The sequence below is a fragment of the Corapipo altera genome, unplaced genomic scaffold, assembly GCF_003945725.1.
Source record: "Corapipo altera isolate COAL_440 unplaced genomic scaffold, ASM394572v1 98, whole genome shotgun sequence".
Taxonomy (NCBI): Eukaryota; Metazoa; Chordata; class Aves; order Passeriformes; family Pipridae; genus Corapipo; species Corapipo altera.
The window spans coordinates 3,762,954-3,788,935 of NW_020884914.1; the positions used below are offsets into that span (position 1 = coordinate 3,762,954).

Sequence of the window (25,982 nt, forward strand, 5' to 3'; positions counted from 1 at the left end):
GAACCTCATTAGAGGTGTCTCTGTGCCCAGCTCTCCAGCCTATCAAGGTCCCAGTGAATGGCAGCACAGCCTTCAGGTGTATCAGCCACTCCCCCCAGTTTTGTATTATCAGTGTAAGAAACACTGGTTTGAAGTGCAGGTCTACCTGAAAGGTGGTTTTTGTCTGTGTGGCTTTGTTTTAATAAGGTTACAGAGATTTGTTTGGGGTTTTGATAACACTTGTGTGGAGCCAGTTCTCCTTTTTGACTGATTAAGTACAAGTGTACAAAACCGTCCAGGGCAGCCTGGAGTTCTCTGGAAATGCCAACACGGGTAGGTGGTAATGTTTCCTTCCAAGCCATCCTCCTGTGGCTGGTAGAGGCATGGTGACAGCTCTGGTGACAGTCACCACAGCTTCCTGGCAGCACTCGTGGCACTGTCTTGGGTTGGTCTGTGGGTCAAGCATCTGTGGCTGAAACCCTGTTCCCCAACTGCAACACCATCAGCACTCAAGATGGACAGACAGAGCCAACTCACACACACCCACCAGAGTGGCTGTTCCTGCCTGGCTCCGAGGAGCTTGTCACACCCCTGCCACCCAGCCAGAGGTGCCAGCCACAGCCTCACTGCCACCTTCTGCATCGTGTGCACAGCCAGGCCTGCTTCCCTGTGCTCACTGGGGACAGTTCTCAAGTTGGTATAGAGGGTTGTACCAGGAAAATGTCATGGCTCTTTGAGTGTGATGAGGCTGTGGTTTTTTTTTTTTTTCAGTTTCACACTTCTCTCCAGAACAAATACAGAATGTGCTTGCTATAGTGAATGTAAAACCCTAGCTGGCAAGCGTGGAGATGGAGGAGTTGCTGAGATAGTAATTCCAGATATTTACAGCCATATATTCCAGTTATTAGAAAGCAGGAAGCTAAGGCAAATTCACTTGCCTGGAGTGAAATTTTTTAATAGCCCTAATTACATTGTTAATACTGACATGTACGGTTAATGCTTTCATTTCCACCAGCCTGTAAGGTGATCCACTGTCACCAAATTAATGGTGGAGTTACAGGAGGATACAGTTCTCAACACTGATGCTGTATCTCACCTCCTCAGCTCCTGTTACGTGGCAGGAGTGAGTCAGATGCACACGGGTTTGGTTGTTAGTGACATGTAGTGGCTCTGGTGGCCCCAATTTCACTCTTACCATTCTACCTGTAGATGTGGGATATTTCCAGAGAGCAGACAGGGAATCCCTGCAGTGTTGGCTGTTGAGCTCCCTTTCCTTGTGCTGGCAGTGGCTGCCTGTACAGACAGGTTCACATGAGCTTCCCTTCCAAACAGGGGTGCTGAGGGCACGGACAGAGGGGATGGGGGAAGTGGGGTGGGGGTGCCTGTAGCAGCAGATCAAATGTTGTGCATTAGAGCACTGCACAGAGCACTCTCACCCTTCTGCTTCCCCAGTGAATTTGGGAGCAGGCACATGATGGATACTCCTTTGCTCTCCAGGCTTTTGCATTTGACTGGGACTTGGCCTGAAGCCTGGGTACCTGCAAGGGCAAGGCAAGGAGGTGGTTCACCAAAGAGCAGTGACGGATGAATGACCACACTCTTGTTTTGTTTTTTTTTTTAAAAGATTTTGTTTTGCCAAAGCAGCAGATATAATGAAACAGAAAAAACATGCAGTGTTTGTGGGTTTTGTCAGTACTTGGCTCTGGAGGGAAAAATGCTGCATTGCAGGGAGGCCTTCAGGCTGTCCTTCAGGCTGACCCCATGTGTAATGATGGCTTTGGAGAATTGATGCTGTGCTTCCCCTGGGATGCTGACACACAGCATCCCTGGAGAGATCCTGAGTTTGCTGTGCTTTGCTTGTGCACCGTGGTGTGAGCTCAGGAGAGTATGGCTGCAGTGTCTGTAACTTGGGAGTGCTGAACAGACGTGGTCTCTGCCAGGTGGGGATACAGTCCCGTTCTGCTGTTCCCTCTCAGTTCCTGGCTGTGCTGGAGATGTACTTTCAGCTGCATCTTCCTGCAGGGAGAACCCAGCTTTGGCCCTGCTACTTTCCTGCTGCACCAAGGAGCTGGCTTTGAGCTATTCATATCCATGGAGAGATCATCTTTTCATGCTCCTTTCTTTCCTCTGATTTTCTGCCAGATCACTGTTTAATGCAAAGCATTAATGCCACATCTCTTCTCTGAGGAGTGTAACAATATGTGTTGGAAATTAACTGATAACTTTAAATGATCTGCGAGCTGAGTCTGAGCTGAGAGAACAAACTCTTCTGACATCTCTGCCTTTTCTGTGAATTAGCAGCAAAACAGTTTCTCCTGACTGGAACTAACTGCTCTGGGGCTGCTGGGAGGCCAAATCTGAGCTGTCTGATTTTCTTCAAAATACTGAATACACTTGATGACTTACCTGCTTGGACTGCACACTTCCTTCCTGACGTGCTCCCTTTCTGGTGCTTTGCTGCATCTGCTGAAGTCTGAAATAGGTAGATTGTCTGGGGTAGGAAGGAGAGGCAGCAGAATTCCAGATCCTTCTGGAGAGGGGGTTGGAAATTAATACAACACAGATAATCTTTTTCCTAAGGGTTCCCCACCTTCCCCAGTTGGCTGAGAACTCATGTTGCACTGGTGCATGCAGGAGAGCCAGCTTACTGTTGTTGTTATCGTGGCTAAATCCTCCCAGAATCTCTACCTACATGATACAAAGTTTAACAGGTCAAAGCCAAGACTTGCACTCTGCCTGCCAGGCAGTGAGCACTCAGGCTGTGACCACCCGAGGATGGAGGTTCTTTGTGGTTAGTGAGCACAGAACATAACTGCCCTGGGCTTTGGTTTCCATATGCAAACAGTAGGTGTGATTGTGACAGGATCCCAGCTGGGTGCTTGCAGGAACAGGCATCTTCTGTACCCCTGACTGACCTCACATAAGCATCCTTGGAAATATTTCTGTTGTGGTTGCCAGTTTCTTCCTTATGGAGTGTGCTATGCTGCCTGGTGTTGAACCAGCTGCTGAAAGCAGATACAGAGCCATAACCATCCCTGAGCATGGATTCCAACACCATGACTAGAGATCTTGGTAGAAAACTGTGCCTCTACTGTACTGGGGGGGAAGTGCAGCTTCTGTCCCAGGCAGCTCTTGGGTACTTCTCTCAGCACAGAGAACAGGGAAATCCATTAGCAGAGACCTTGGATATTAACAGCTGAGATTCTTCAGTGTTTGAGCCTCTTTACTCTTGTCTGTCCCAGTTACAAGTGTGACTGGTGGGGAGAGGCAGCCCTGCTTCTGCTTTGCCTGCTGGACAGCTTGATAAGGTCATCCCTGGCCTTGCTGATGGATCTGGAGCTGTTGGTTTGCACTGGGACTGCATGGGAGGGCGTTCAGGATTACTAACTCACTGTAGTTCATTACTCTGTCAGGTCCTGCTCTTAAATGAAAATACAGGTTTCCTGGGAGGCATGTTGAGGTGTTAAATGAACTTTAAGAAGCCCACAAGATAATAGAGCCCATTGATCCATGGGAAGTGCTGCCTGGTGTGATCCATGGCAGGCTTGGTGTTCAGCAAGGCTTGGAATTCACTGAAAACTCTCCTTCAAAAATGTTTCCACGTGACTTAGTCTTTGTCCCAAGAGGTCTAGCTGGAGCCCTGGAATATGAATAGCAGCTGTGAGAAGGAAGAACTAGAACATTCCATATTTAGGTAATTTCCTAATAACCTCCCAGTTTCCTAAAAATAGTGCAGGATAAAATGCTCCACCATACCAGACTGGCGCTGAGCTGGGAAATGGGAGTTGCTGGATAATCTAAGACTCACTCTATTGTGTCTCACTGTGACACTAACATCAGGAAAGCATTTCCTATTTTTAGCTTGAAGTTGTTCCAGTGTTTTAAAATTCCTGGATAAATAGATATCCATTATTTTGAATCAGACATGCACACTTAAATCTCAAATAGCTGTGAATATCTCCACCTTCCTCTAGATCAACATTTAATATATAGTTAGGGTAAAAGTAAAAAATACAGATCTAAAAATATTTAATCGATATATAGCATCAAAAAAGTCTATGCTTAACTTCCTTTACCAAACTATCCAGGTAACTTACGTTGTTTATAGAGCGTCTGTTGTAGGCTGAATCTGTTCCAAGAACTCTGTTTACTTTCTCTGGTCTTTTCCCGTTCATTTCCCACTCAGCCCTTAAGGCAGTTGCTTCCTGATGGAGGATCTTCCCCCAGCTTTGTGTAGGGCTCTGCCTCCAGTGCCACCATCTCATCCCCTCTCAAGTGCCATCATGCTGTTCTTTCCTGACAGCACCACAAGTGCTGCACAGTCTGCTCGTTGCTTGTTTCTGCCTCTCAGCATCGTGTAGCAATAGCAGTGCTGGAATAAGTCTGTGTCTATCCCAGGAGCAGCATTTGGTGGGCAAACAGTGTGCAGGGGACACTGTTCACTAACATTTATTCAGGCTGCAGACTGGAACCTTTGTCCTCTGGCTTTTCATGTGCACTGGGGGCAATGAGTTAATAATCCCCTATTTGTTAGGCACCAAGAATGGCTGGTGACCAGAAAGCTGCAGGAAAGAAAAGAATGTCTGATCTGTGGGAGAAAAGTTTGAAGGCCTAAGGCAAAAAATGAAATTGGAGATGTTTGTGTAGCCACAACCTTTTCCCACAGCTGTGCAAAGGACAGGATGGCCTTGATGGATTAGAGTCACCTCAACAAGCAAGGAAAGACTACAAATTAGAGGATTAGAGGAAGACATGTTGGGGTCAAATGAGGTTTCATCACAAGCTTCAGTCTCTTCTAATGTCAACTTGGATAAGGAAAGAAACCAAGAAAAGGTATGATGCTGTCAGCATAATGCTCAGCCCTGCAAGAAGTGCTTTCTAGTGGAGGAAAGTGCACCTTTCTGGGTAATGCTTAGGGCTGTGCAGATTTTGGGGCTAATCTGATCTGTTTAGTGGAAGGAACAGGAGTGTTTAAGCTCATGATTCAGCATAAGAAATGTGGGTCAAAAAATACTTTGTTTTTTTCACTTGCAGACCAGAGACTACATACACTGTAGTAGTCAGTCACTAACAGTGACAAACAGTCACTAACAAGTGCTGAGGGATGCAGTGGCTTTCAGTGATGGTTGAGTGTGTCCTGCAGTCTGGGCTGGGCCCTTTGCCTCTCATCTCCCTGGCTGCAGCTTGTTGTACTTCGGGCACAGCAGTCCTATGTGTGTTTTGATTCACTTGGTCTTAATTTCTTGGAAAAACAGGATCCCTTTGTTTACCAGTACATCTGCAACACCTTTCTTACCAGAACCCATCCAGGTACATAGTCGTATTTCAATTTTAAACCGAACATACCCCAGAAAAACACCCGTCCTTTTTAGTGCTCAAGCTGTACTTCCTCACTTGATTTTGAAGATTCAAATAATACCTAATTTATCTCCGTTTTCCAGGAGCTTTAAACCTTTGTATATTGCTGCTTCAGGAGACTGTGAATCCACTTTCCTTTTCCATTAACCATATCTACCTACTTTTGCAGATTTCAAATGTTTGTTTTGCTAACTGTGGCTCATCCTGTTTCACAGCAGCTTTTAAAGAACACGTAAGGTTCCTGTTTCTTAAAAACAAACCCTTTCAGCCAAACCTGTGATCCCTTCCTGGGCAGGGCATCCGTTTCATTTGATGCCTGCACAGTGGTGATCTCACTGCTTGTGGTGTGTGTTCCTGCCCTGTGCAGCACTCAAAGGCAGTGCCATGGCTCTGGAGTGGCTGTAATGCCAAGAGGAGATGCTGCTTTAGTTCCTGCCCCACGTATCTGCTGTGCCTTTACTCCCTGGAACAGTGTGCAGCTGGTCCTGGTGCTTGAGGCCCCATGAACAAATGTTGTGGCTCGTTGCAGTGGCTCAGCTGTACCTGAGTCAGTGCAGCCTTTCTGCTTCAGCTCTCGTTGTCTGTGTTCGTTACATCCATCTGGGAATGTTTCTGCTCGCTGTGTTTTGCTCATCCCGTGTTCCCTTGTGCAGATGAAATGCCTGTGCTGTGTTGCCTTCCATGGAAAGGTGCTGCCTTGCTCAGCTGGGACTGAAATCCTGCATGGGCTGTGTTGAGAGTTACTGCTCATGGCAATATGGTTTTAGCTCTATAGCAACAATATTTTTGGCTACAGGGGATCATTCAAGAGGTTCAAGTAGGAAAGGTGATGTGATTTATGTGCCATTCCCATTTTCACTCGTGGTTTGACCCTCACCTGTGTCTCTTCTTGGAACTTCACATCCCCTTGTCAGGCTCTGATGCAGCACCAGCAAGTACATCCGTGCTTGAAATCCTCTGTTTTGAAGTCAGGGTAAACTGCAGGGTATTTGGTGGCAAATTCCTTTGGCAGTAGAAAGGGTAAGTTAATCTTTGCTTCTGAAAAAAAAATAAGGATTGGATGTGCAATCCCTTCGCACCTGAAAGAACCTTAAACCTGTTGGAAATGGGGAGAGTGGGGTATAAATGAAGGCAGTAATTGGAGAGTACAGCACAGCAGAAGTCAGATGAGGGAGCTTGATTGTGGTGTGATACAGGACTGGGCTGACAGGTGGGCCTGGAGACTCTGGTTGTTAATAAAGGTCAGCTGGATCAGCCTGCATGGGCTGGAAAGGGCTGTCAGGTCTGATGAAGGAGGCTTTATCTTGATTATTCTGTAAATATTTTTTCTGCCTTCAGTTTACTCCTGTTTTCCCAGGCACTTGCTGGAAGAGTTCAGCTTAGGACGTGCCCTCTTGGGTCTCGTTCCTGTAGTCACGGGCAGCTCTGGTGTAGAGGGAAATAAAGTCTTAAGGACATGCATTTCAAGCCACAGGCCTTGGGACTGCCTTTAACTCCTCACAGCAGGTTTTAGATCCATATTCAGATACAGGAGCATTTTCAATATCATGTTGATACAATCAGTAAGCAAACAATGACTTTTCTTTTGAATTTCCCATGCGAGAAATTCTGATTTATGGGTCAGTTTTAGCTTCCCTTGTACTTACCTGGTTACCCGTTCTGTCCCTGGCTTCTTCTGCTCCAGCACAGCCTGGCACCAGCTCCTTGAGCAGCACTCACAAGGCATTAGAGGAGGAGGAGGAGCTGAGGCAGCCCTCAAAGGGGGAAGGGTTGGGGAGAGGCAGTGCAGGAGATGAAGCTGAAGGAGTTTTGCAGAGCTGTGGGGAGAAGCAAACTCTGATGTGAAGTCACAGCTGGCAGTAAGGGCCAGTGAATTTACATCCTATCAGCCCTGCCAGTCTTTCCTGCAATAGAAAAGCCCAAACAGTAATGGGTCACGAGATGAGAGTGGATATGAAGGGCACTGCTAAAATCTGAGATCTCTGCTATTAACAGAAACACGTGGGGTACAATTCCTGGGTGGTGTGACCGTGCTGCCAATGAGGGCAAATAACAAACTCAGCGGTGTGTGACAAACTTCTGACCTAGATGACTTTTTTTCTTTCCTGAACCCAAATCTTACCTCCAGTTAATAAGAGTTCACAAGCAAGTCACACCAATGAGGTAGAATTTATTAGTGTTTATCTGTTCCCAAATACAGATGCTGCTGAGAGACACTGAAAGCCCTCAAACAACAAGAAATCGAGGGCCTAGGCTGTCAGAGAAGGGGAAGGTGGGCATGGACTCATGTAGGTGTATTTAAAGAAAGATGAAGGAGCATCATTTGTACTGTCAGAGCCTCGTGGCAATGCAGGTTGGAGGAATCTCTGCTGGTCTTCACTGGCACATGCTGGGATTTTTATTATAAAGCTCTGATGTTGAGCACAGGGTGAGGAAAGCTGTTGCACTTTGCAGTTCTCTGTGTCACCAGCACATTGTTCTGAACAGAAGGTGGCAGCCCTTTGGCCATCTCCCACGGATTCAGGATGAGGACTCACATGCAGTTACAAATGCACAGTGAAAGTCCTCCAGCATCCCGTGGCATCACACTGGTGGGGGATAGGTAGGAGTGAGCGACTCCTGGAAATCTTTCTGAGCACTGGATGAGTTTTTCTGCAGTGCAACACATCAGGGTGGCACAACTCTCTTTTCTCACAGCAAGTAATTTTGAAATATTTGACACCACAGCTCACTTGGGCTCTTCTTGTTTGTTTGTTTGTTTTCATACCACAAACTGTTATGGTGGAGTAACCTAAAGGTAAAATCTTTCCATTGCATGGCACAGCGCTTTTTTAAAAAAGAAAAGAGGGGAAAAAACCCCAAACCCAAACTTTAAAAGCTTTAGTGAAAAGGAGGGGAAAAAAGAAAAGGATCAACTTTCTGTAGTTAGAAACCATATCCCCGAAGTAAGTGCCAAACAGCATCAGCCCTGCCCTCTAGTGCTGCCGGTGGGTGAGGTGCTGGTGCACAGTTCACAGCGATGCTGCCCAAGCTGGAGTATTCTTTAAGGTATATTAGAGTGTGAATTTTCATGTTTTTCTGCTTTCATTTTGAATTTTTTTTTGGTTGGTCGTTTTTTTTTAGGGTGGTGGTGGGGTTTATAGTATTTCCATAGGGATTTTGCTGCAAGACGACCAAAATCAACCAACCAGACTTTGGTCGACGACAGGCTCTGTAAAAAAACCAAAACCTGAAGTGTCTTAAGCATCCCAGATAATTATTATGATAAAAATTTAAATAAGCTGCAAAGGAGCGTTGATGTGATTTATGACTAACTGGAGCTTCCCCCTCCGCAGCATCGAGGGCGAGTACGTTCCTGTGGCGGGCGACGAGGTCACCTACAAGATGTGCACCATCCCCCCGAAGAACGAGAAGCTGCAGGCAGTGGAGGTGGTGATCACCCACCTCGCCCCTGGCACAAAGCACGAGACCTGGTCGGGGCACGTCGTCAGCCCCTGAGGTGTGTCCCGGGGTTGACCCGTGTGGTCACTGCTCAACAGCTGCCTGCAGGGGACCTGTCCTGAGAATATCCCACGTGTTGTTGCAGGAGGAAACACTGCAGTTGTCAATAAAGCAGAAGCAGGCCAGAATTACCGTTTTTTTTTATAGCTGGCCTGATTTAAAAAAAAAAAAAAAAAGAAAAAAAAGAGGCAATTCAAATGCTAATGAAAAAAAAATCTAGCGTAATGTGTTTACAAAAAATGTATTTAAAGAGACCTAGTTTGTGTGCTTGATGGAGGAGGGGAGGTTTGGTTTTTTTTCTTTTATCTTGTGAACTGATTCCAGGAAATGCCCAGGGGGAGCGGGGAGAGGTTTAAGGAGAACTCTTCTAGTGCAGATGACCATAACTCCGAGACCCTGGCATTGTGTGAGCCCTCTGCTCCCTTGGGCTGCTCTTCTGTAGGGTTACAGTACATTTATTGCTGATAACAGTGCCTGAATGCCTTGCCTTGAGAGACTCGAGAGGTGTTCATTGCTGCAATTTGTTGTCCTCGTGGAAGGCAGTTCACAAACAGCAGCAGCCACGAGGTGGAAATTCTCCATCTAGTGGTTACACTCCAGTGCACCCATTTGCACATGGTGTGGCTGCACCGGTGTGGAAACTGTATTGTGGTTGTAAAGTCAGGATTGTTTGTGAATTTACTTAGGTGCCTTGATGGTTGATTAGCAACAAATTTTATAGGCTAGTATTAAAAAACCAAACAAACAAACAAAAACAAACAAAAAGTTCCAACCCAAATTAAAAAAATTTGCTTCAAGGTAAGGGGTAGAAAGCTGTAGAATACTGGATGCTTCATAGCCTCTGACTGTGTCTGAATTTAGACAAGGCTGAAGATGACCTTCTGGGTGGCAGACAGTTGCCTCTCTGCCATGGTGTGCCACCAGGCAGGCAGGATAACTGCCCTTCCCCACAGCAGGCTATGCTCCTCAGATTACCCTGTGTAAAATATTGTGTGAGTTACTTAACAGGCTCAGCTGTCTTGGTGAAGTACATTCTGCATCTGTTTCCCAGGAAAACTTGCTTGGTAAGATGTGATAGAGTCACTCTTCCCTTCATGTAGTTGTAGTGCAACTAACTTAGTTCTGTTCCTATTTGCCTTCCACATATTTTTTTTTTCAAATGCAGCATTTTTCTCTATTATGTTCCTAACAGTGGATTTTTATTGACTTTGCAAATAATAATAATAATAATAAAAAAAATTAAAAAAAAAAGTAAAAAAGATGGCACAGCTCTTGTTAGTTGTGTGAAACAGTGTAACTCCAGTTGCCTATTTGCAGTTTTCCCAGCAGGTGCTTGCTGTCAGGACGTGTCCCAGAACTCAGGGCACAGGATCTGTTCTGAGGTGTGGAGGTCAGTAACTGCTGTGCTGGCTTGTTTTACCTGAGCTGTACCAGTATCACACTGTGGTGTATGGTAACAACCAATCTGTAGTGGGGTTTGGAGTTTGGCTTTTTTTTTTATGACCCATAAGACTCGGTAGTGGTGGATTTATCACTGTCCAGCTTGTTGGAGTATCACACACTGCTTTCTTTACAATAAATGCGACCATTATGATGCTTTAACATGTCTTCAGTCTCCTCCCTGGGTAGGTGGTGGTGAAGATGATCAAGGAGAGGAGAATGCAGGTGTCTGACATTTAAAGACTTTATATAAGAAAACATTAGAAGGTAGTTTTGATGCATGAGGTGCATTACAGCTCCCTCTCCTTTTTTGTAAGCTCTTCTGGGGATTTGGGTTGGTACACAAAGATTGTACTCCCCCTTTTTTTTTACTGTGCAGGTATCACATAAACATGGAATTGGAAAGATTCGGGTCCCTCATTTCTTTGTACAGACAGGCAGCATGCACCAAGTATTTTAAAAGTATTTTATTTGCCAAAATGACAAATTGAAACAGTAATTTTTTATGACGAGATTTATTTCTCTGTTACTAAATCAAATTGTTCATACAGAAGATTACTTTTGTAATGCCAGATGAGAAAAGTAATATTAACAGTTACATGGATTGTCAGGTGTTGACTTGAATTTTAAGAGAAACATAATTCAGGTAATTTTCTTAGTACTAAAATCTCATTTACCCTTAATTTCTTTCTTACAAAGAAAATCAGAAAACTATCAGAAAGTGACAGGAATATATTTTGTTACTGTGATGACGTTACTTTGATTATCTTTACAAATTTTTTATTTTTTAGATTTTAGTAGTCTGCAGAGTTGTAGGTACCATGATCTGACTGTGCCATTCTGAGGAGGTAACTTTGGCCCCAGCTGGTCCAGCCTTCCCAGGGGTGGGAGACCTGAAGCACCTTCTGACCACACACTGGAACACATGTGGAGTCAGGAACTTATGGCTCAGTTCAGTCTTCCCACCTCCAGGAAGAAATAAATCCTGTCTCTTCTACTCATCTTCTAGTTTCAGACAAGAAAGTCCCAACTGTCTTATAATTCATGATTTTATAGCACAAGGCAGTATTTAAAAAAAACTCTTATAAAATGCTCATCTTTTAAAAAGTAGCCTCAAAATAAAAAAAAAAATAGGGATAAAGCCTTGCAGGCCAGTTTCAAGACCTTAAATCAACTAGAGGCAGATTATGCCTCCCCTTCCCCCCTAAAATGTAATTAATTAGTTAAGGATGTTTACTGATGACTTAAAAACCAACAAAAAATATAAACCAACCCAAAACTCACAACCAAACAAAAAGAAAACAGTACTTGAAAGGATGGTGTGAAATGTGCTCTGCTGTGTTCCCCTGGTCAGCAAGGGGACAATTCAATTCAATTAAAACATTTCCCTTCAGTAATGACTGACCTGCAAAGCACTTGCTATTCATTAAACAGTTACAAAAAACACAATACAGAATGAAGATGATGTCTCAAGTTATTAAGCTGTTTTAACCGTCCTGTAAGTGTGAATTCTGAAAGTCTTTTATTTAAAAAACAGCTCTTCACAGATTCTTCTGGTATCCTGGGGGGATGTGACACTGTAGCCTTCTGTTCTGGAGTCTGTGAAAATTTCATAGTCATTCCCTCCCTGGGAGCAGAAGAGGATTTAATTTTATTTAACATATAATCACACAAAAGGGACACATAAAGGAAAACATGGAAAGAAGGGCCTTTTTCCAAGGGCCTGCAGTGACAGGACACCTGACAAGGCTCAGGGAACAACAGCAGTGCCACCTGCATGAGCAGGGATCCCTGAAAACCACCGGGAGCACTGCAGGAAGCAGTTCCCAAGCTTCTGTTTGCCACTCTGCTTTCACGGGGTCAGCAGCAGCTCTTGGTAATTCAACACTCTGAAAATCCTGCACTGCCACTTACAGGGTTTAAAATGAACTGTCCATGAACTGCGTGCCAGAGGGACAGGTGATTACTTCTGCAGCTGGTGTCAAGGCAGAAAACCCCTTTAATTTAATTATCTTTTCTTTATAAATTATCATCTTTTCAAGTTTATAAATCTATAAAGTTCTTTGTAACTTCAGAGTTTTATAACTCCAAGTTCTTATAAAACTAAGCCTTTTCTTGTAGAACTTAGCCTGACCCTGTCCCTTGGCCATATTCAGACAGCTTTAATTTCATCCAAGTCCTTGTGCTTGCCATTGCCCTCACAGGCTCTTGTCAGGTCTCTGCTCAGGAGTTTTAAAAGCCTCTGAATTGCCCTGCTGAGCCCAATGATGGGGGACAGGGACTATGTTCACTTCCCCAATGTGGAGACAGTGGTGAGCAAAGGAACAGCATTAAATTAAGTTAAATGGGAAATAAATATGTTTAAAAAACACCAGCCAACAGGAAGCATCAATCTACACTAACCACAGAGGATAATCACTTTATCACATAGTCATGTCACCTAGGCTTTTAACAGAATTACAGAAGCTCCATTTACAAACAATTTCTATTAAGAACCTTGTGTTCACTTCAGGAAACAGAAGGAAAACCTCCCAGCTCTCCCCCAGCAGCACAGCCAGTTAAACATGGACATGTGTTTGTACCCTGACTTCAGCTCTTGTCAGGAATGAGGTTAGAATGTTAGAACCTACAGTCCCCGTGCTTTAAAACAGCTCTGAAATTAATGTAACAAACTAATGTACTCACTGGCATAGTCTTGTCTCCAAAGAAATAAATAGTCTTGTATCCATCATTGGCAACAATTCCTAAGCAGTACCTCTTGTCCCAGCCATCGGGGAACACATCGATGCTTATCTGCCCTCCTAGGATAGAGAGGAACCAAGCAGACTGGTTGGATTGTAAGAACACATTTCTGAGGGGAGAGGAAGTGAAGAAATCCTAAACTGGGTAAGATTTTAGGCAGAGGGAGCTTTGCAGAAGCCACAGAAATATTATGAGAGCCTGGAGTTAGGTTTTGTAAGTACAGAAAGTGTTTTATAGGGTATCAGTTATTGCAGTTGTGATTTAGAGATGATTATTTATCCATTGAACGAATATGAAAGTCTTAGCACATTCCCAAAAAGTGAACCTTTTAAAAAGAATTACATTTAATCTCTTTAAGTTTGGAAAGAAAGGACACAAATGAAAGAAGTCATAGGTCTATCTACAGCCATAAAGTCTTCAGGCAAAAGACTTTCTAAGGCTTTCAGAATAGAAAAAGGAGGAAATCAGCCTTTTTAACACACCCTAAGAGGACAACAACTGTTCCAGTTCTGAATTCTTGGACTTCCCCCATACCTAAAAGCATGATCCCCAGTTGAAGCAGGTGCCTTAAAGGTATTTACAACATGCTTCAAGAGAGCTGCATTTCAGTTCATTTCTGCCTTAGTGCTTCAATACCACAGCACTAATGGCAACCATACTTTCTGAAAAATAACAAAAGGCAGGAATGTGGTGATATATTAGAGGAGAAGGGAAAAAAGAAGAAATGCATGGAATATTAATTCCCTCTCTATTATAATTTTTCTCTTTAAGCTTGCACTTGCTTTTGGATTCTTTCCTTCCTCCCACACAATGCAGTTAGAGCTGAAGAACTAAGGGCAACTGAACAGCACTGATGGAATAGTTCTGATCAAAACTGATTCACAGAAACAACTCTTGACTAAATAGAAGCATATAATATGTTTCAAAATGAGCAGAATCAGTCATACAACTGACATTAAAGGACAATGAACTGATGACAAGCAATGAAGTTCTCTTTGTTGATGGATCTCAATTAAAATGTCCAAATGAAAGCCCTAAGACGAAAAAGAGGCTCAGTCTTGCCTGCAACCACCCCCAGTGAGAACTATCACACAAATGAGATGGGATATGTCACAGCCACGAGACAATATGACTTAAATTAAATTAATTGATGTTTTAAATTACATTCTTTTAATGTATTACCTATAGAAAACGTGAGGCCTTTGCCTGCAAATTCTCTTCGTAAATCAGCCACAAATTTCTCTCTTATATGCTCCTTCTGTTAAGAAAAAAACAAAACAAAGCCACGTATCAGTTACAAGCTGTGTTAATTAATTAATGAAAAGATAACCCCCAAAAAACATCTCAAAAATACCCAGAGGTCTGAGAACCGGGACTGTGATACTGGCAGCAAGTTGAGAATCTTCCCACTTTAATCTGTTACCAACTTGTAAAAAAATAAAAGAGCAAAACTTCACATACATGCTGTGATATATGCTCTTCCTGAAAATCTTAGAACACTACCAAAGTGTGCTTCAACTCCCAGAAAAATTCAGTTTTACAAATGGGAAGACTGAGGCATAGGAAGAGTCTAAAAAAAGTGATACTACTCTTCTGAGGCCATATACTCCAAGAAGGGTTTTTTCAGAATGCTTAGATATCTTAGATATCCTTCAGCATCCATTAACTGAGTCACAGATAAAGTCTGCTTTTGAGGAATTAGGTTTCAGGGTTTTTATTGGGTCAGAAACAGCCGTTGTGGTGTAGCAGAAAACAGAACTCTTGTGGCTCAGATTCATTTCAGCCTTGCACATTTAGCTGTGTAGGATAAATGGAGGAGGATAAATGGTGAACAGTTTGACCTCAGCTGTTAAAATTCTGCCTTAAAAGGCTTTGCAGAGGACAAGTAAAGGAATAATTTTATTGACTTGAATGGATACAGATTGGTACACTAAAGAGCTCACCAAGGAATGGTTTTATCTAGGACTGCATTTTTACCCTGTGTGTAGAGGTTGGATGTTCTGGATTAAAAGAAACATGAGCCAAACCCACCCCTTCTGCAAGTAATCATTGTTTAACATTGCAACAAAAAAACTATTGTCTGTTTGCTGAGGTCTGAATGAAGTTCATTAAACTACGTGGATTACAATGAAAAAAACTGCAGAAAGTATAGAAGTTTTTTAAAAATCATAACCTGGCTGTAACTGCCTCCTCCAGGAGAGCTGGGTATTTTTCAAGAGCTGTAACTCACTTTATCGAGTTCATAGAACTCAAGTCGTTCTTCCTGGCTGCAGCTCCTTCCAATGGGGGACACATTTAACATCCCATTCCGGAACTCAATGAAAGTGCCTCTGGAAGAGGATTGATTAACAAGACAGAAAACAGATGAAAAAATTGATCAAAACACTAAGTATCATAATGAACTTCCATTTAATTCCAAAGACAGTGGGAATCAGCTGCGTCCTTCAGCCTCTCACTGTGTGCATAAAACTCATTGTATGCATAGGAACCAATACCTCTGGCACCAAGGAGTATTTTGGACTGTTATTTCAATCTGGCAATCTCAGTGTCATCCTTTCTGACTGTTAAAAGTACAGCTTGGTTTTAAAAGTGTGACTGGAGCATCCCATCAACCCAATCCTCAGAGCCTGACAGACCAGGCTGTCAGTTTTGGGGTGAAGCTGCAAAAATTCACATCAATCTGGGCAGTGTCCTGCCCTGCCTCACATGCTGCATTTTAGTGCCTGGAGCAGCTGCACCTCATGTATCACACAGAGCTGGTCTTGCTGCACACCTCTCATCTCTGGAAAACATTATGCTGCTGAATTCCAAACACATCAAGGAAACACTCCCACTTCAAAAATGAGCCTCCTTCCCTCTTAAAAATGCTGAATCAATATTTCAAATCCTGTGCTCCAGCTGGGAGCTTGTCTTTGTATGCATGGATTGAGCTGTTTCACATACACAGTGTTCCAAAACCACAAATTACTCATTTTTTTCTGCTCAGCAGCCTGAGCTGAGCTTTACATCCTGATGTCCAACACTGTAACAAGGAGAACATGGCCAGATGAGATGTGTGTGTGCACATACCTCTTCTTTGGCAGTTTAATCTTTGCAATGTAACTCAGGCAGTAGTTGATTAGATCCTGAAGAATGTCCTCGCCCAGGTGACCCTGAATGCTCTAAAAAAATAAACACCATTCAACCAAGGGTCCAGAATTTGAGATTCTAAAAGCAAGTCACATGGAAAACACAGACATTGGATAATCAGGCATGGTTAATACCACAGAGGAATAAACATGCCTTCAATCAGTAACTCTCAGCTGATGCACACACGGTATTAACCGAAGGCTCTCATTTTTATTTTTGTTTACTTTTTTTTTTTAATCATAACACCAAACTGTCCTTTAATATGCTCCCTACTTGCACCTAGTTTAGAAGGAAACTGTGGGCCAGAGGCAGCAGCCTTAAACAAAAACTGTAGTTAATATCTACTGTAGCCAAGCATGAAGAAATGGAGCTTGTTCCTGCAGTAAATTGGAACCACTGTTCAAGGCAGCAATTTCAGCCAGGACCTCTTTTTAAATGTTTGCTCTCCATTACTTATGTTGATATTACAGGCCAAAGGAATGATCCATTAACAGGGGTAACATGAAAACAGCAGCAGTTTTGGCCTTTGTTAGAAGGGTGACTACAGAGGACTGCACTGTAGCAACAAAGAAAAATCTTTAGAAAATTTCTCTTTCCCACTACTGGAAATTTCAGACTTACCTGCTTGCTCAGGAATTTCCCATCCTTGTATGCTACAAGACCGTTTTCTGGAAACACGTAGTCAAATTTTTCAACCACTGCAAGCAAACAGAAAGACAGGAACACACCCTTTTTTCCCATGTATGTTTAATGCAGTTTGTTAAACAGGTTAAAATACAGCAAACATTAGATCCTAAAGCATGAAAGATTCAGCAGCATAAGATTAAGCACAGGATCAAAGCCACTCCCATTGCTCACCAAGATTAATGCACACCTCAAATCACAAGAAGTCATTCAGTTGAGTTTACCCGTGTTTTTGCTCAAAGGCTCTTCCTCTCCTGAAAATATGTGTCTTTGCATTAAGTGTAAGGAAGTGACTGAACACCTCAAATATTGCAAAAACCTGGCGCACAGCCTGGCGAGAGAGCAAGTCAAATACTGCTCTTTTAGGTTTGTTTCCTCAGTGTTACTAATCTTCAGTAGATGTCTGGCAGTTGTGAGACTCTTAGTACAACACAAAATGATAACGGCTTAGTGGAGACCACTTGGAAGCCAAACAAATTCTGAGTTACCTGAGCATGACAGAAGGCTGTCAGGGGCATCAATTAAGTAAAGACCATTAAAGACTAAGAAAAGGAAGTGCCTCTTGTAGGACAGGGTGAGAGTTCATCGCTGCACCTCATTACAAAAGGGGTTTGTTACGCGGGTTATGGTGCAGTGAACAAAGTCAGACCCTCCAGGGATGTGCTCACAGCTGAGCAGCCACACGTGTGTGTCACACACACAGTCCCACTGTAAAGCAGCAACGGGACAAAGCCCTCCCAAAGTTCTGCCAGGAGTTCACAATTAGTAACAATCCCTTAATATGATACCGAGATACCTGTAAAATGCAAACACGCTGCAGTTCCTAAGTGCCAGGAAACAGCTCTGAGTGCACCTGAGTGCAACGCGGCATCACCAGGAACAGTTCAAAGCAAAGGAGGAGGGGAACCAACAGGGTTTAACCTACATTTAACCTTCCTGACTTCCTTGTGGGTAGCTCGGGATTGCATCAGCGCGGTCCTTACCGTCCTCGCCCAGCTGCTCGCGGATCTTGGCGAAGTCGGAGCCTCCCACCACCCCAACCTTCACCTTCTGCCGCAGCCGCTGCAGGAACGCCGCCATCTCCGGGGAGATCCTCTGCGCCCAAACACACCCGTCAGCCTTCCCTGCCTGCGGCATGAGCCCCGCAGCGCTGCTCCGCAGCAGCCGCCTCAAACTAGTGGCACTGGCTTTAAGAAATAGGGAGGATTCTTCTGTTTCCCCCTTAAAGGGGCGCGGCGAGTTCACCCACCCAGCCCGCGGTGTGCGATGCCCCGCTGCCCGAGGGCTCGCACGCTGTGGGACACCCTTCCCCGCTCCCCCAGCGCCCGCAGCCCCTCGGTGACAGCCCGGAGCCTCCCCCCGCAGCCCCGTCCCGCACTCGCCTGGCGCGGGGCCGTGAGGGTCCCGTCCACGTCGAACAGACAGAGCGCTGCGGGCGGCGGGGCCATGGCGGGGCCGGGCCGGCGGGGCCGCCCCTCCCTCCCGGCGGGCCCCGCGCGCGCTGAGGGGGCGGTGCGAACATGGCGGCGGTGAGGGACGGGAGGGAGTGGGGTGGGATGGGGGGCTGCAAGGGACGGGCCGGTCCCTCTTCCCTTTTCCCTTTCCTTCCCTTTTCCCTTTCCTTCCCTTTTCCCTTTCCTTCCCTTTTCCCTTTCTTTCCCATTCCCCTTCCCTTTTCCCTCTCCCTTTCCTTCCCTTTCCCCTCCCGACGCGTCCCTGCGCTGGCGCTCGCGTGTGTGTTACACCGCGGCAGGGACAGCGCCAGCTTCCCTTCCTTCCTTTTATCCTGCACGTCCCCAGTGTCTGGTCCCTCTTTCTCCGGGCCCTCTCTCGGCGTAGAGCGCTCTCCCCTTTACCGTGCCTAGTCCGCTTTTTTTTTTTTTTCCCTCTCCCGTTTCCCTGAAATTGCTATTTAAGTGGTTATTTAGCAAATCGCCGGTGTCGCCGGCCGGCAGCCCGCGTTCTCCTGCCCTCTTTGCCTTGAAGCGGCCCGTAGTGCCTTGATGTGACTCGAACATCAAAACCAAACAGCGAGAGAGGCAGGGGACGCCATGGGGTCCGTTCACTGAGCTGACTGGTTATCTCAGTTAACTGTGTTATTTTTCCCTCTTGCTTTGCACGGAGGGATGTGAGCACGAACACCCGTTTCCTGACTGAACACTGGTTTGAGGTTACTCTGAGCAGGGGCTTGTGCTTTGCTGTCTGTAGGTGCCTGAGGGACCGACTAAGCTCACTGTGATTTAGTTCTGACAAGGGCTCAAATGATGACCTGTGGGAACCTTTCCTTACAGGCTTGGCTCTGCACAGTCAGGACTAAAGTCTCCATGGCACCAGCTTTTGGGAGATGTCCACAGAAGGCGCTCTGGACAAGGTCATGGAGAAGGGGAGATGCTCGCCCGCCCTGGACTTTTGGCACATGGGAGTGTTTGCAGCCAAAAAACCAGCAAGTCAGTGGTGTTAACAGTTATCTCAGGAGACAGCGAGAGTCTGTGTGTCTGTCCCATTTGGCCACTGCTGCTGTGGTCCAGCAGAAGGCTGTGGATGGGAGGACAGAAGAGTTCAAACTGGTCTACAGGTTTCCAGGGATAAAGTACTGCAGGGTCCTGTCCAGACTGAAGCTGTTGCAGACTGCCACCACCGTGGTCACACTGCCTCCCATCTGGTACCTCTACCTGCAGAACCAGGTGTCTCAGAGTATCCTCTTATACACAACTGGCCTTGCAGTCTTTGCTGGTGCAATGCTGTATAGTATGAGCTACTTTTTCAGAAGAGTTATTGGATTCATCTACTTGAGTGAAACTGGCCAAACTGTCAGAGTGGCCCACTTGACATTCTGGGGAAGACGGAATGACATTTACTGTCCCATAGAGACAGTGGTGACTTTGGATGAAGTTGGAGACAGCAAGGGAGAGCTGCTTCTCCAGTTCAAACGGTATAACAGCACAGATACTTTATATTTTACAGTTAAGTATGGGCAGATTGTAGACAAAGAGAAGTTTACTCAAATATTTGGAGAACTTGTGTGATTTTCCAGTGATTTTCCATGTTTCATGTTCATTGTGCTTATTGTTCCATGAGGTTTAATTAGCTTACCCAACTGATACCCCTGTCCTTTTCCTATGCAAAGCCTGCTGTAAGTGCACCCAGCGGGGAAAGTCACAGTGGTAAAGAATAATCCACTGGATTAAATGTCTTTGCAGCTTGTTTATGGTGTAAGGAGTGTCTGTTCCACGTTGGATTCAGTGACGTGTATGTTGTGCTGTCACAGCAGTTCCCAGTCTGAACTGTCCTCCTTGGAACATGCACTAGGGGGCTGCATTAGTGGTGCTGACCCCAACTGTCTCAGCTGGCCCCTTCAGTTGTTGTGAAACAGGAAAGACTCTTGAAGTGAGATACAGGAGATGCCAGAGCACCCTCACTCCAAATCAGTGCTTCTTTTAGCCAATTCCAGGTTGGTTGGGAAGCCTCTGGAAATTGAAACTGGTCTTGTATGTACACATGATGAGTGATGGTGAATGTCAGACACAGACATGCTTATGTGTTAATGAAATGTTGAGTTATGTGCTAATGAAGCTGGGAAGGAGGTGTGTAATGCTGTGGAGGGTGGATGTGGTCTCCTGGCAAGATCCTCCAGGATGTGAATGTAACTGGACAAAAGAAGAGGGTGTGCTGCAAGAGGCACTGGCAGCTCAGCTGTAAGGGTAAGTTACAGGCTGGGGCTCAGCTGTAAGGGTAAGTTAGTAGCATTTCAGGAGCCTCTACAGAAATTGCTGCCCCATTTAATCATAGAATATTAAGGGGTTGGAATGGACCTTAAGGATCATCTCGCCCCAACGCCCCCTGCCACGGTCAGGGACACCTCTCACTAGAGCACATTCCCCAAGGCTTTATCCAGCCTGGCCTTGGACACTGCCAAGGTCGGGGCATCCACCCACAACCTCCCTATTCCAGTGTCTCACCACCCTCAAAGTAAAATACTTCTTCCCACTGGAATGGTAAAAGCAGCACGTGTATCCATGAAGGACAATGGTCTTACTCCATGGTGTTAGTATGACTCCTCCTTTTTCAAAACCTCAGTAGAAGGGAAGAATTTAAACCTGAGAAAGAACCAAACCTCTCACCTGTAACGTGTAACACATCTTTTGAATTGTCAGAAGCAAGTTAACCCCTTACACCACTCTCCTAGCTGTTACTTCATTTGAAAATGGCAAATAAACTGACCCTCACCAATAATCTGGAGTGTTCTTTTCCCTGTCTCTTCCTCATGTAAATTAAAACCTCTCTCTCTTGGTGGATCAGCAGATGCAGGTAAGTAAAATTGCTGTTTAATGCACAGGCTAACCCTGAATTACCATTTATTCAAGTTGAACTTTTCCTGATGGGGTTCTGTGATTTTAAATTTTGGCTGATACTGTGTGGCACAGCAGTATCAAAAGGAAAAGAGAAATGATCTTGGTGTAAACACCATGGCAGCAAAATACAGTGTGCTGTACACATACACTGTTTTCTGGAGGCTTATCTTCATCAGAATGTATTTAATATGCAGTAGTGGTTCAGTTCAGGCATGTACTAGGTGTAAAATTAAAAGCCCTGTAGAAGTTCAATTATAAATATTTTATTTAAGAATATTGATTACACATGAGATGTCATTTGTTATGAATCTGTGTACAGTTACTAGTTACACCATGAAGTGTAGTTAAGTATTTGTTTAAACATTTATTTGGCACTGTCCACAGTATGCTGTAAACAATATTAACTTTATATGCTTCAGCTGCAGTGCTTTCTATGTATCTCTAACGATTTCATCAACATGTTGTACACAATTATACAGTTACTGAGTGTCAGTAAAAATTATAAAAACACCTAGAGTAGTCGTAATAAAAGTGAAGATGTGGTAAGACTTCAAATTACTGGACCTTTGCTTCTGTAAAAGTACAAGACTTGCTAGAGACATTCACTAAAACTACTGCACTGATATGTTGAACAAACTAATTCCCAAATGCTGTCAAATACAGTTCTTGGTTTGACTTTCCTTTTGCTGATAATATGCTTACAAGGACAGCGATGGCAATGAGGTTTTGTTGAACACCAAATTTACTGGTCCTTACCCCAGATTTCTACAACCTCTGTTCAAAAACCTGCTCGGGTTTTGCCCAGTGGTACCACAATTCTGGTTTCTGCAGAGGTTTACAGAAATCCCACTGGTTTTCAGCTGGAGAAGTGAGTGTACTTGGGTTTCCCAACACCACTTACTCTAAAATGGGAAAACCATGATTAACACTTCTCAAAGCAGGTAAGAAACCTTTCACATTTTGGTAGCTGTATTAAACATGTAAATCTTTTAACTGCTCTGTCTCTTATTATGTACTTAAAAATTGTGGTCAGGTCCTAAATAGGGCAACTGTAAAGTCCATTGTGGTCCCTGTTTTTTGGTGCACAACAGAAAAGTTAAACTTAGTAAACAAAATCCAGATGCTTCCTCCAAGAAAAAGAAAAGAAAGGCACCAGATCTAGTTCAAGTCAGCCCTAAGCAAACAGTAAAGAGACATCCAAAACAATTCTCTGAAGAGAAACAAATTAATGAACTGTTGACACTTTTTTTTTTTGATCCTGTGGCTTTCTAGAAGATCTCTGAAGTATCAATGATTTAGAATATACTATTAGAACAAAAATAGAATTACTTTGCATTGTAAATGTGCAGTTAGGACTAGGCCTTCACTGTAGTGGCTCTGATACCAGATAATGGCTAAGATTAAGCATTTCTGCTGTAATTTTATAAAATACCTCAAGTATTCATGTAGAACTTGTAATAGATAAATTAATGGCTATTGTGTGTTCTGGGCAAATGGTAAAATAATCTGGAATCATTCTGAATTGCTGGCAGAAGTGGAAGTAATATGCTTTGCATGGTTCTCTAAGCTCTGTCAAATTACATACTTCAGGGTAGAGCCTTCTCTGTACAAGTTGTAAGAGAAGTCACAAGTTTTAAAACTCACCCATGATGAGGAGAACAGGGCAAGTGCTTCAGTGCCACTTGCAGCGCTGCAGGTGTGGCTGAGGGCACCGGTGCCTCTGAAGCAGCATGTGCAGGCTGGGCACAGGGAGTGCCCTGACCCACCTCGTGGGGCAGATGTCTGTACTCGAGGGAAAAAAGCTGCAAATCGTTCTGTAAAACACTGTGCTTGGCAGTGGTTGGAAAGCAGAGCTTTCCTTGAGACGCCGATTTTATTCCAGCTGCCATCAGAGAGTGGCACTTCCCACATGGCAGGCACGTGGCTCCTAAGTGGGGCCACCCTTGTTGCTGTTACTGGACGGAAATCTATCGGGGTCACCTGTGAAAACGGGGTCCTGTTCAGAGAATGGATAGTCAGGGCCATGGCTGGAGAGAGGAGTCTGCAGTTGGCATGGCCCAGGCCACAAGAGGGAGGCCCACAGGTTGTAGGGGATGCACAGTGAGGGGCAGCTGCGTGTACCTGCTGGTGACCAGTGCCAACGCTCTGCCTGGGGCGCGTGTGCATGGAGCAGCTTGCCTTGGGCAGGATCACACACAGAACACAAACCTCGGTTTATGACTTTACACTTATCTTGTAAGTAGAGAAGACATGAATTAATGCAAACTAATTTCATAATCAGCTGTTCAGTGTGAGGGAACCGCTTTTTACTTGAAGTTTGCTAAGATGTCACTGAAAATGTTCAGGAAGAGGTGTGCATGGTGATCCTTGAAGATCAGTGTGGGACGGAAACGAATGGATCTGTCTCCACAGCCTCCCAGAACAACACCTGAAACAGGAACAGAATAAGTTCTCTATAGTCATTTCCACCTTTACCAAGTATCCACAAAAATGCAGGTCTCTTGACTGAGGGTCACCTCACTGTGGGGGGCCAACAGAAGCTCCCCAAATCCCTGCTAACCACACCATGATACAGCACGTGTCCAGTGGTGTGAAGGACATCAAACCTCACAGAAACTTAGAAGAACACTGTGGGTGCCTGTAGATGTTGTATAAAACACTTGGGAGTATGGGGACTAATTCCAACAGCAGTGGAAACACTCCACCCAGTGCACAGCTCAACTCCACTGGTTAAGTATCTTGGTCCGACAATAAGACACAGGAGGTTTCCCTGCAATTTTGTTTTTAAACTACTTCATTTTTAATGACAAAAAAATTAAAATATCTCAGGCCAGCAAACCTCTTCCTTCAGTACTTTAAATACATGGCAGTTTTTTTAACCCCAAATCAGCTATTTGAAATGTCTGTGCACAATGAGAACTCAGCCACTGAGCTGGGCTTACCCTGCCTGGAAGCTGAGCCTTGGTTTACCATGAAGCAAACTGCTTACCTTCTCTCCCTGCTGCCTTAGTTTCAAAGAATAAAAAATGGTGTATTTTTCGCTCTAAAATGTTGGTTTCACCACAGTTTAGATGCATCATGCATTTCAAGAGATAGGAGTAACAGAAAAAATGGACAGCAGCAAATCCAGGGCCCACACACAGTTAAATTCAGAGAATGTTAAGTGTGGATCCCGAGGATCTCCTCCAGGGCTGGAAGCCCAGGAAGCCATGCCCAGGGACACCTGAGGTCACTGCAGAGGACTATATGACTGATGTCACAAAAACTCCTGCCCTACATAGATCTCTTCCAGTAACACCAGACCTATAGAGGCTGGTAAATACACACACCATGCAATGTACTGGTCTGAAGTCTCTGAAAACACAAGTATTTCCCAGAAAACTCTAAATACGGTTTTGTTTGTCATTTCCCTTCTCTCCTCTGATGCTGTAGCACACATAAACCATCCAAAAAAGGAAAATTCAGGAGCATTACCTATGTTACTGTTTGTCACGTGAAGCTCATCCACACACACAAACTTTCTTACCTTTGTTTCTGGCTATTGTGATTAACTTGTTCCTAGTTGCATCATTTGGAGTGTCAAACGAACAGAATGTTCCTCTTCCTCTCACTCTGCTGATGAGATGGGGGTAACGAGCCTGCAAAGAGAGGCGAGACGTGCCTGTGGCAGGTGCTGGAACAGAGGGCACCTGGTGGCAGGCTCAGCTCTGCCAGGTGGAAACCTTGCTGCCTCCTGGTTCTGCCGGAGTGGAGCGAGTGCAGGGGCTGGATTGCTCACACAGCAGAGACTGTGCTGTGCAAAATGCCTTTTGGGAGGAGAGCACCTCCAAGCCTACCCTTAAATGCCTGTCTGACTTTCCATCTCATATGGGGCTCCATAGTAGAAGCTGTGAGGGATTTCCCTTAGTCAAGGGAGGGAAAGTTGCAATTTTCTTGTTTAAACAGCCCAGCAGAATTGGAACAAAATATGAAACCACTTTCCTTTAAAAAGAACTTTGGGATGATGAAATACAGGTGCTTGTGGTAACAAAACCTTCTAACAAAGTAATTTAACTATCTGCAGTTCATGCACTCAGATATTTTGGGGATCACCCTCTATTTTGGATTAAGCTGTATAAACCCAACATTCTTAAGTCAGTAAAAGAAAGTTTACTTCAACCCAAAATGCACACAGTTATTCAACTTGCATTTAAGTACCTAAACCAGCAAGCTGTGATTATGGTTTAGTCCCCAGCTGGAGTTCCTCAGTCCAAGTGTTTAAACTGGATGATCAGCAAATTTATTTTTCTTATTTACAATCCTTCCAAATGTTTACCTGCAAATCCAGCAGCCCAGTCAGCAGTGCTTTCCCGGCGTGGGTTGCATTGTTTAGAAGGTCTTCTGTTTTAATCACCTTGATGACTTCAGCAAGCATAAGGTTCTTGGATGGATCTCCAAGCCAGGTATTGAAAATCCGGTAGGGCTTGGGAAAGGGTGGGAAGAGAGTTGTGGAAGATGTTAACAGGCAAATCACTATAATAAAGAAAAGCAAGGCATCACACTGGCAGTGCAGACATCTGGTGTATGAAAAGGCATGCACTAACCTCACCAACCCCCCTTTTTTTGTTGTAAGAGCAAAATCCCGCTGCCCTGCTGAGCTGAAACACAGGGTGACTACTTCCTGCTTCACATTTAGTGCACTCTGTCTTGCTATAGAGGACACGGAATTCAGCATTATCTATACGGGTTTTACATCAAGCTTTATGTTGTCCTCCTTAATTTTACTTTTTTTTTTTCATTTATTGCATCTATAATGTC

General features: G+C 44.5%; 4 protein-coding genes across 7 annotated transcripts in view; 2 read left to right on the forward strand and 2 right to left on the reverse strand.

Moving 5' to 3' along the window:
* CARHSP1 (calcium regulated heat stable protein 1) overlaps positions 1-9,574 on the forward strand; it is a 36,958-nt gene extending 27,384 nt beyond the window's left edge. For both annotated transcript variants that reach the window (XM_027655067.1, XM_027655068.1), the window contains exon 4: positions 8,673-9,574. In XM_027655067.1, the coding sequence (XP_027510868.1) occupies positions 8,673-8,835 (163 nt within the window). In that variant the 3' untranslated portion in view covers positions 8,836-9,574. The remainder of the gene's footprint in view (positions 1-8,672) is intronic.
* A 1,200-nt stretch (positions 9,575-10,774) lies between these two features.
* Positions 10,775-18,330, reverse strand: PMM2 (phosphomannomutase 2). The gene is made up of 9 exons (XM_027655066.1): positions 18,216-18,330; positions 17,817-17,928; positions 16,771-16,847; positions 16,090-16,181; positions 15,251-15,350; positions 14,203-14,278; positions 12,964-13,079; positions 11,728-11,905; positions 10,775-11,452 (listed from the first exon to the last, which is right to left on the reverse strand). The coding sequence occupies exons 1-8, from the start codon at positions 18,279-18,281 to the stop codon at positions 11,801-11,803; spliced, it is 744 nt and encodes a 247-aa protein (XP_027510867.1). The 5' UTR covers positions 18,282-18,330; the 3' UTR covers positions 10,775-11,452; positions 11,728-11,800.
* An 8-nt stretch (positions 18,331-18,338) lies between these two features.
* On the forward strand, positions 18,339-21,072 carry TMEM186 (transmembrane protein 186). Of its 2 annotated transcripts, none has more exons than XM_027655064.1 (2): positions 18,339-18,362; positions 19,125-21,072. In XM_027655064.1, the coding sequence occupies exons 1-2, from the start codon at positions 18,354-18,356 to the stop codon at positions 19,857-19,859; spliced, it is 744 nt and encodes a 247-aa protein (XP_027510865.1). In that variant the 5' UTR covers positions 18,339-18,353; the 3' UTR covers positions 19,860-21,072. The 2 variants fall into 2 exon arrangements, with proteins under 2 accessions (XP_027510865.1, XP_027510866.1); XM_027655065.1 differs by lacking the exon at positions 18,339-18,362 and adding an exon at positions 18,531-18,889.
* A 360-nt stretch (positions 21,073-21,432) lies between these two features.
* ABAT (4-aminobutyrate aminotransferase) overlaps positions 21,433-25,982 on the reverse strand; it is a 53,012-nt gene continuing 48,462 nt past the window's right edge. For both annotated transcript variants that reach the window (XM_027655062.1, XM_027655063.1), the window contains exons 14-16: positions 25,501-25,647; positions 24,712-24,823; positions 21,433-23,613 (exon numbers count right to left, since the gene is read on the reverse strand). In XM_027655062.1, coding sequence (XP_027510863.1) covers positions 23,492-23,613; positions 24,712-24,823; positions 25,501-25,647 — 381 coding nt within the window. In that variant the 3' untranslated portion in view covers positions 21,433-23,491. The remainder of the gene's footprint in view (positions 23,614-24,711; positions 24,824-25,500; positions 25,648-25,982) is intronic.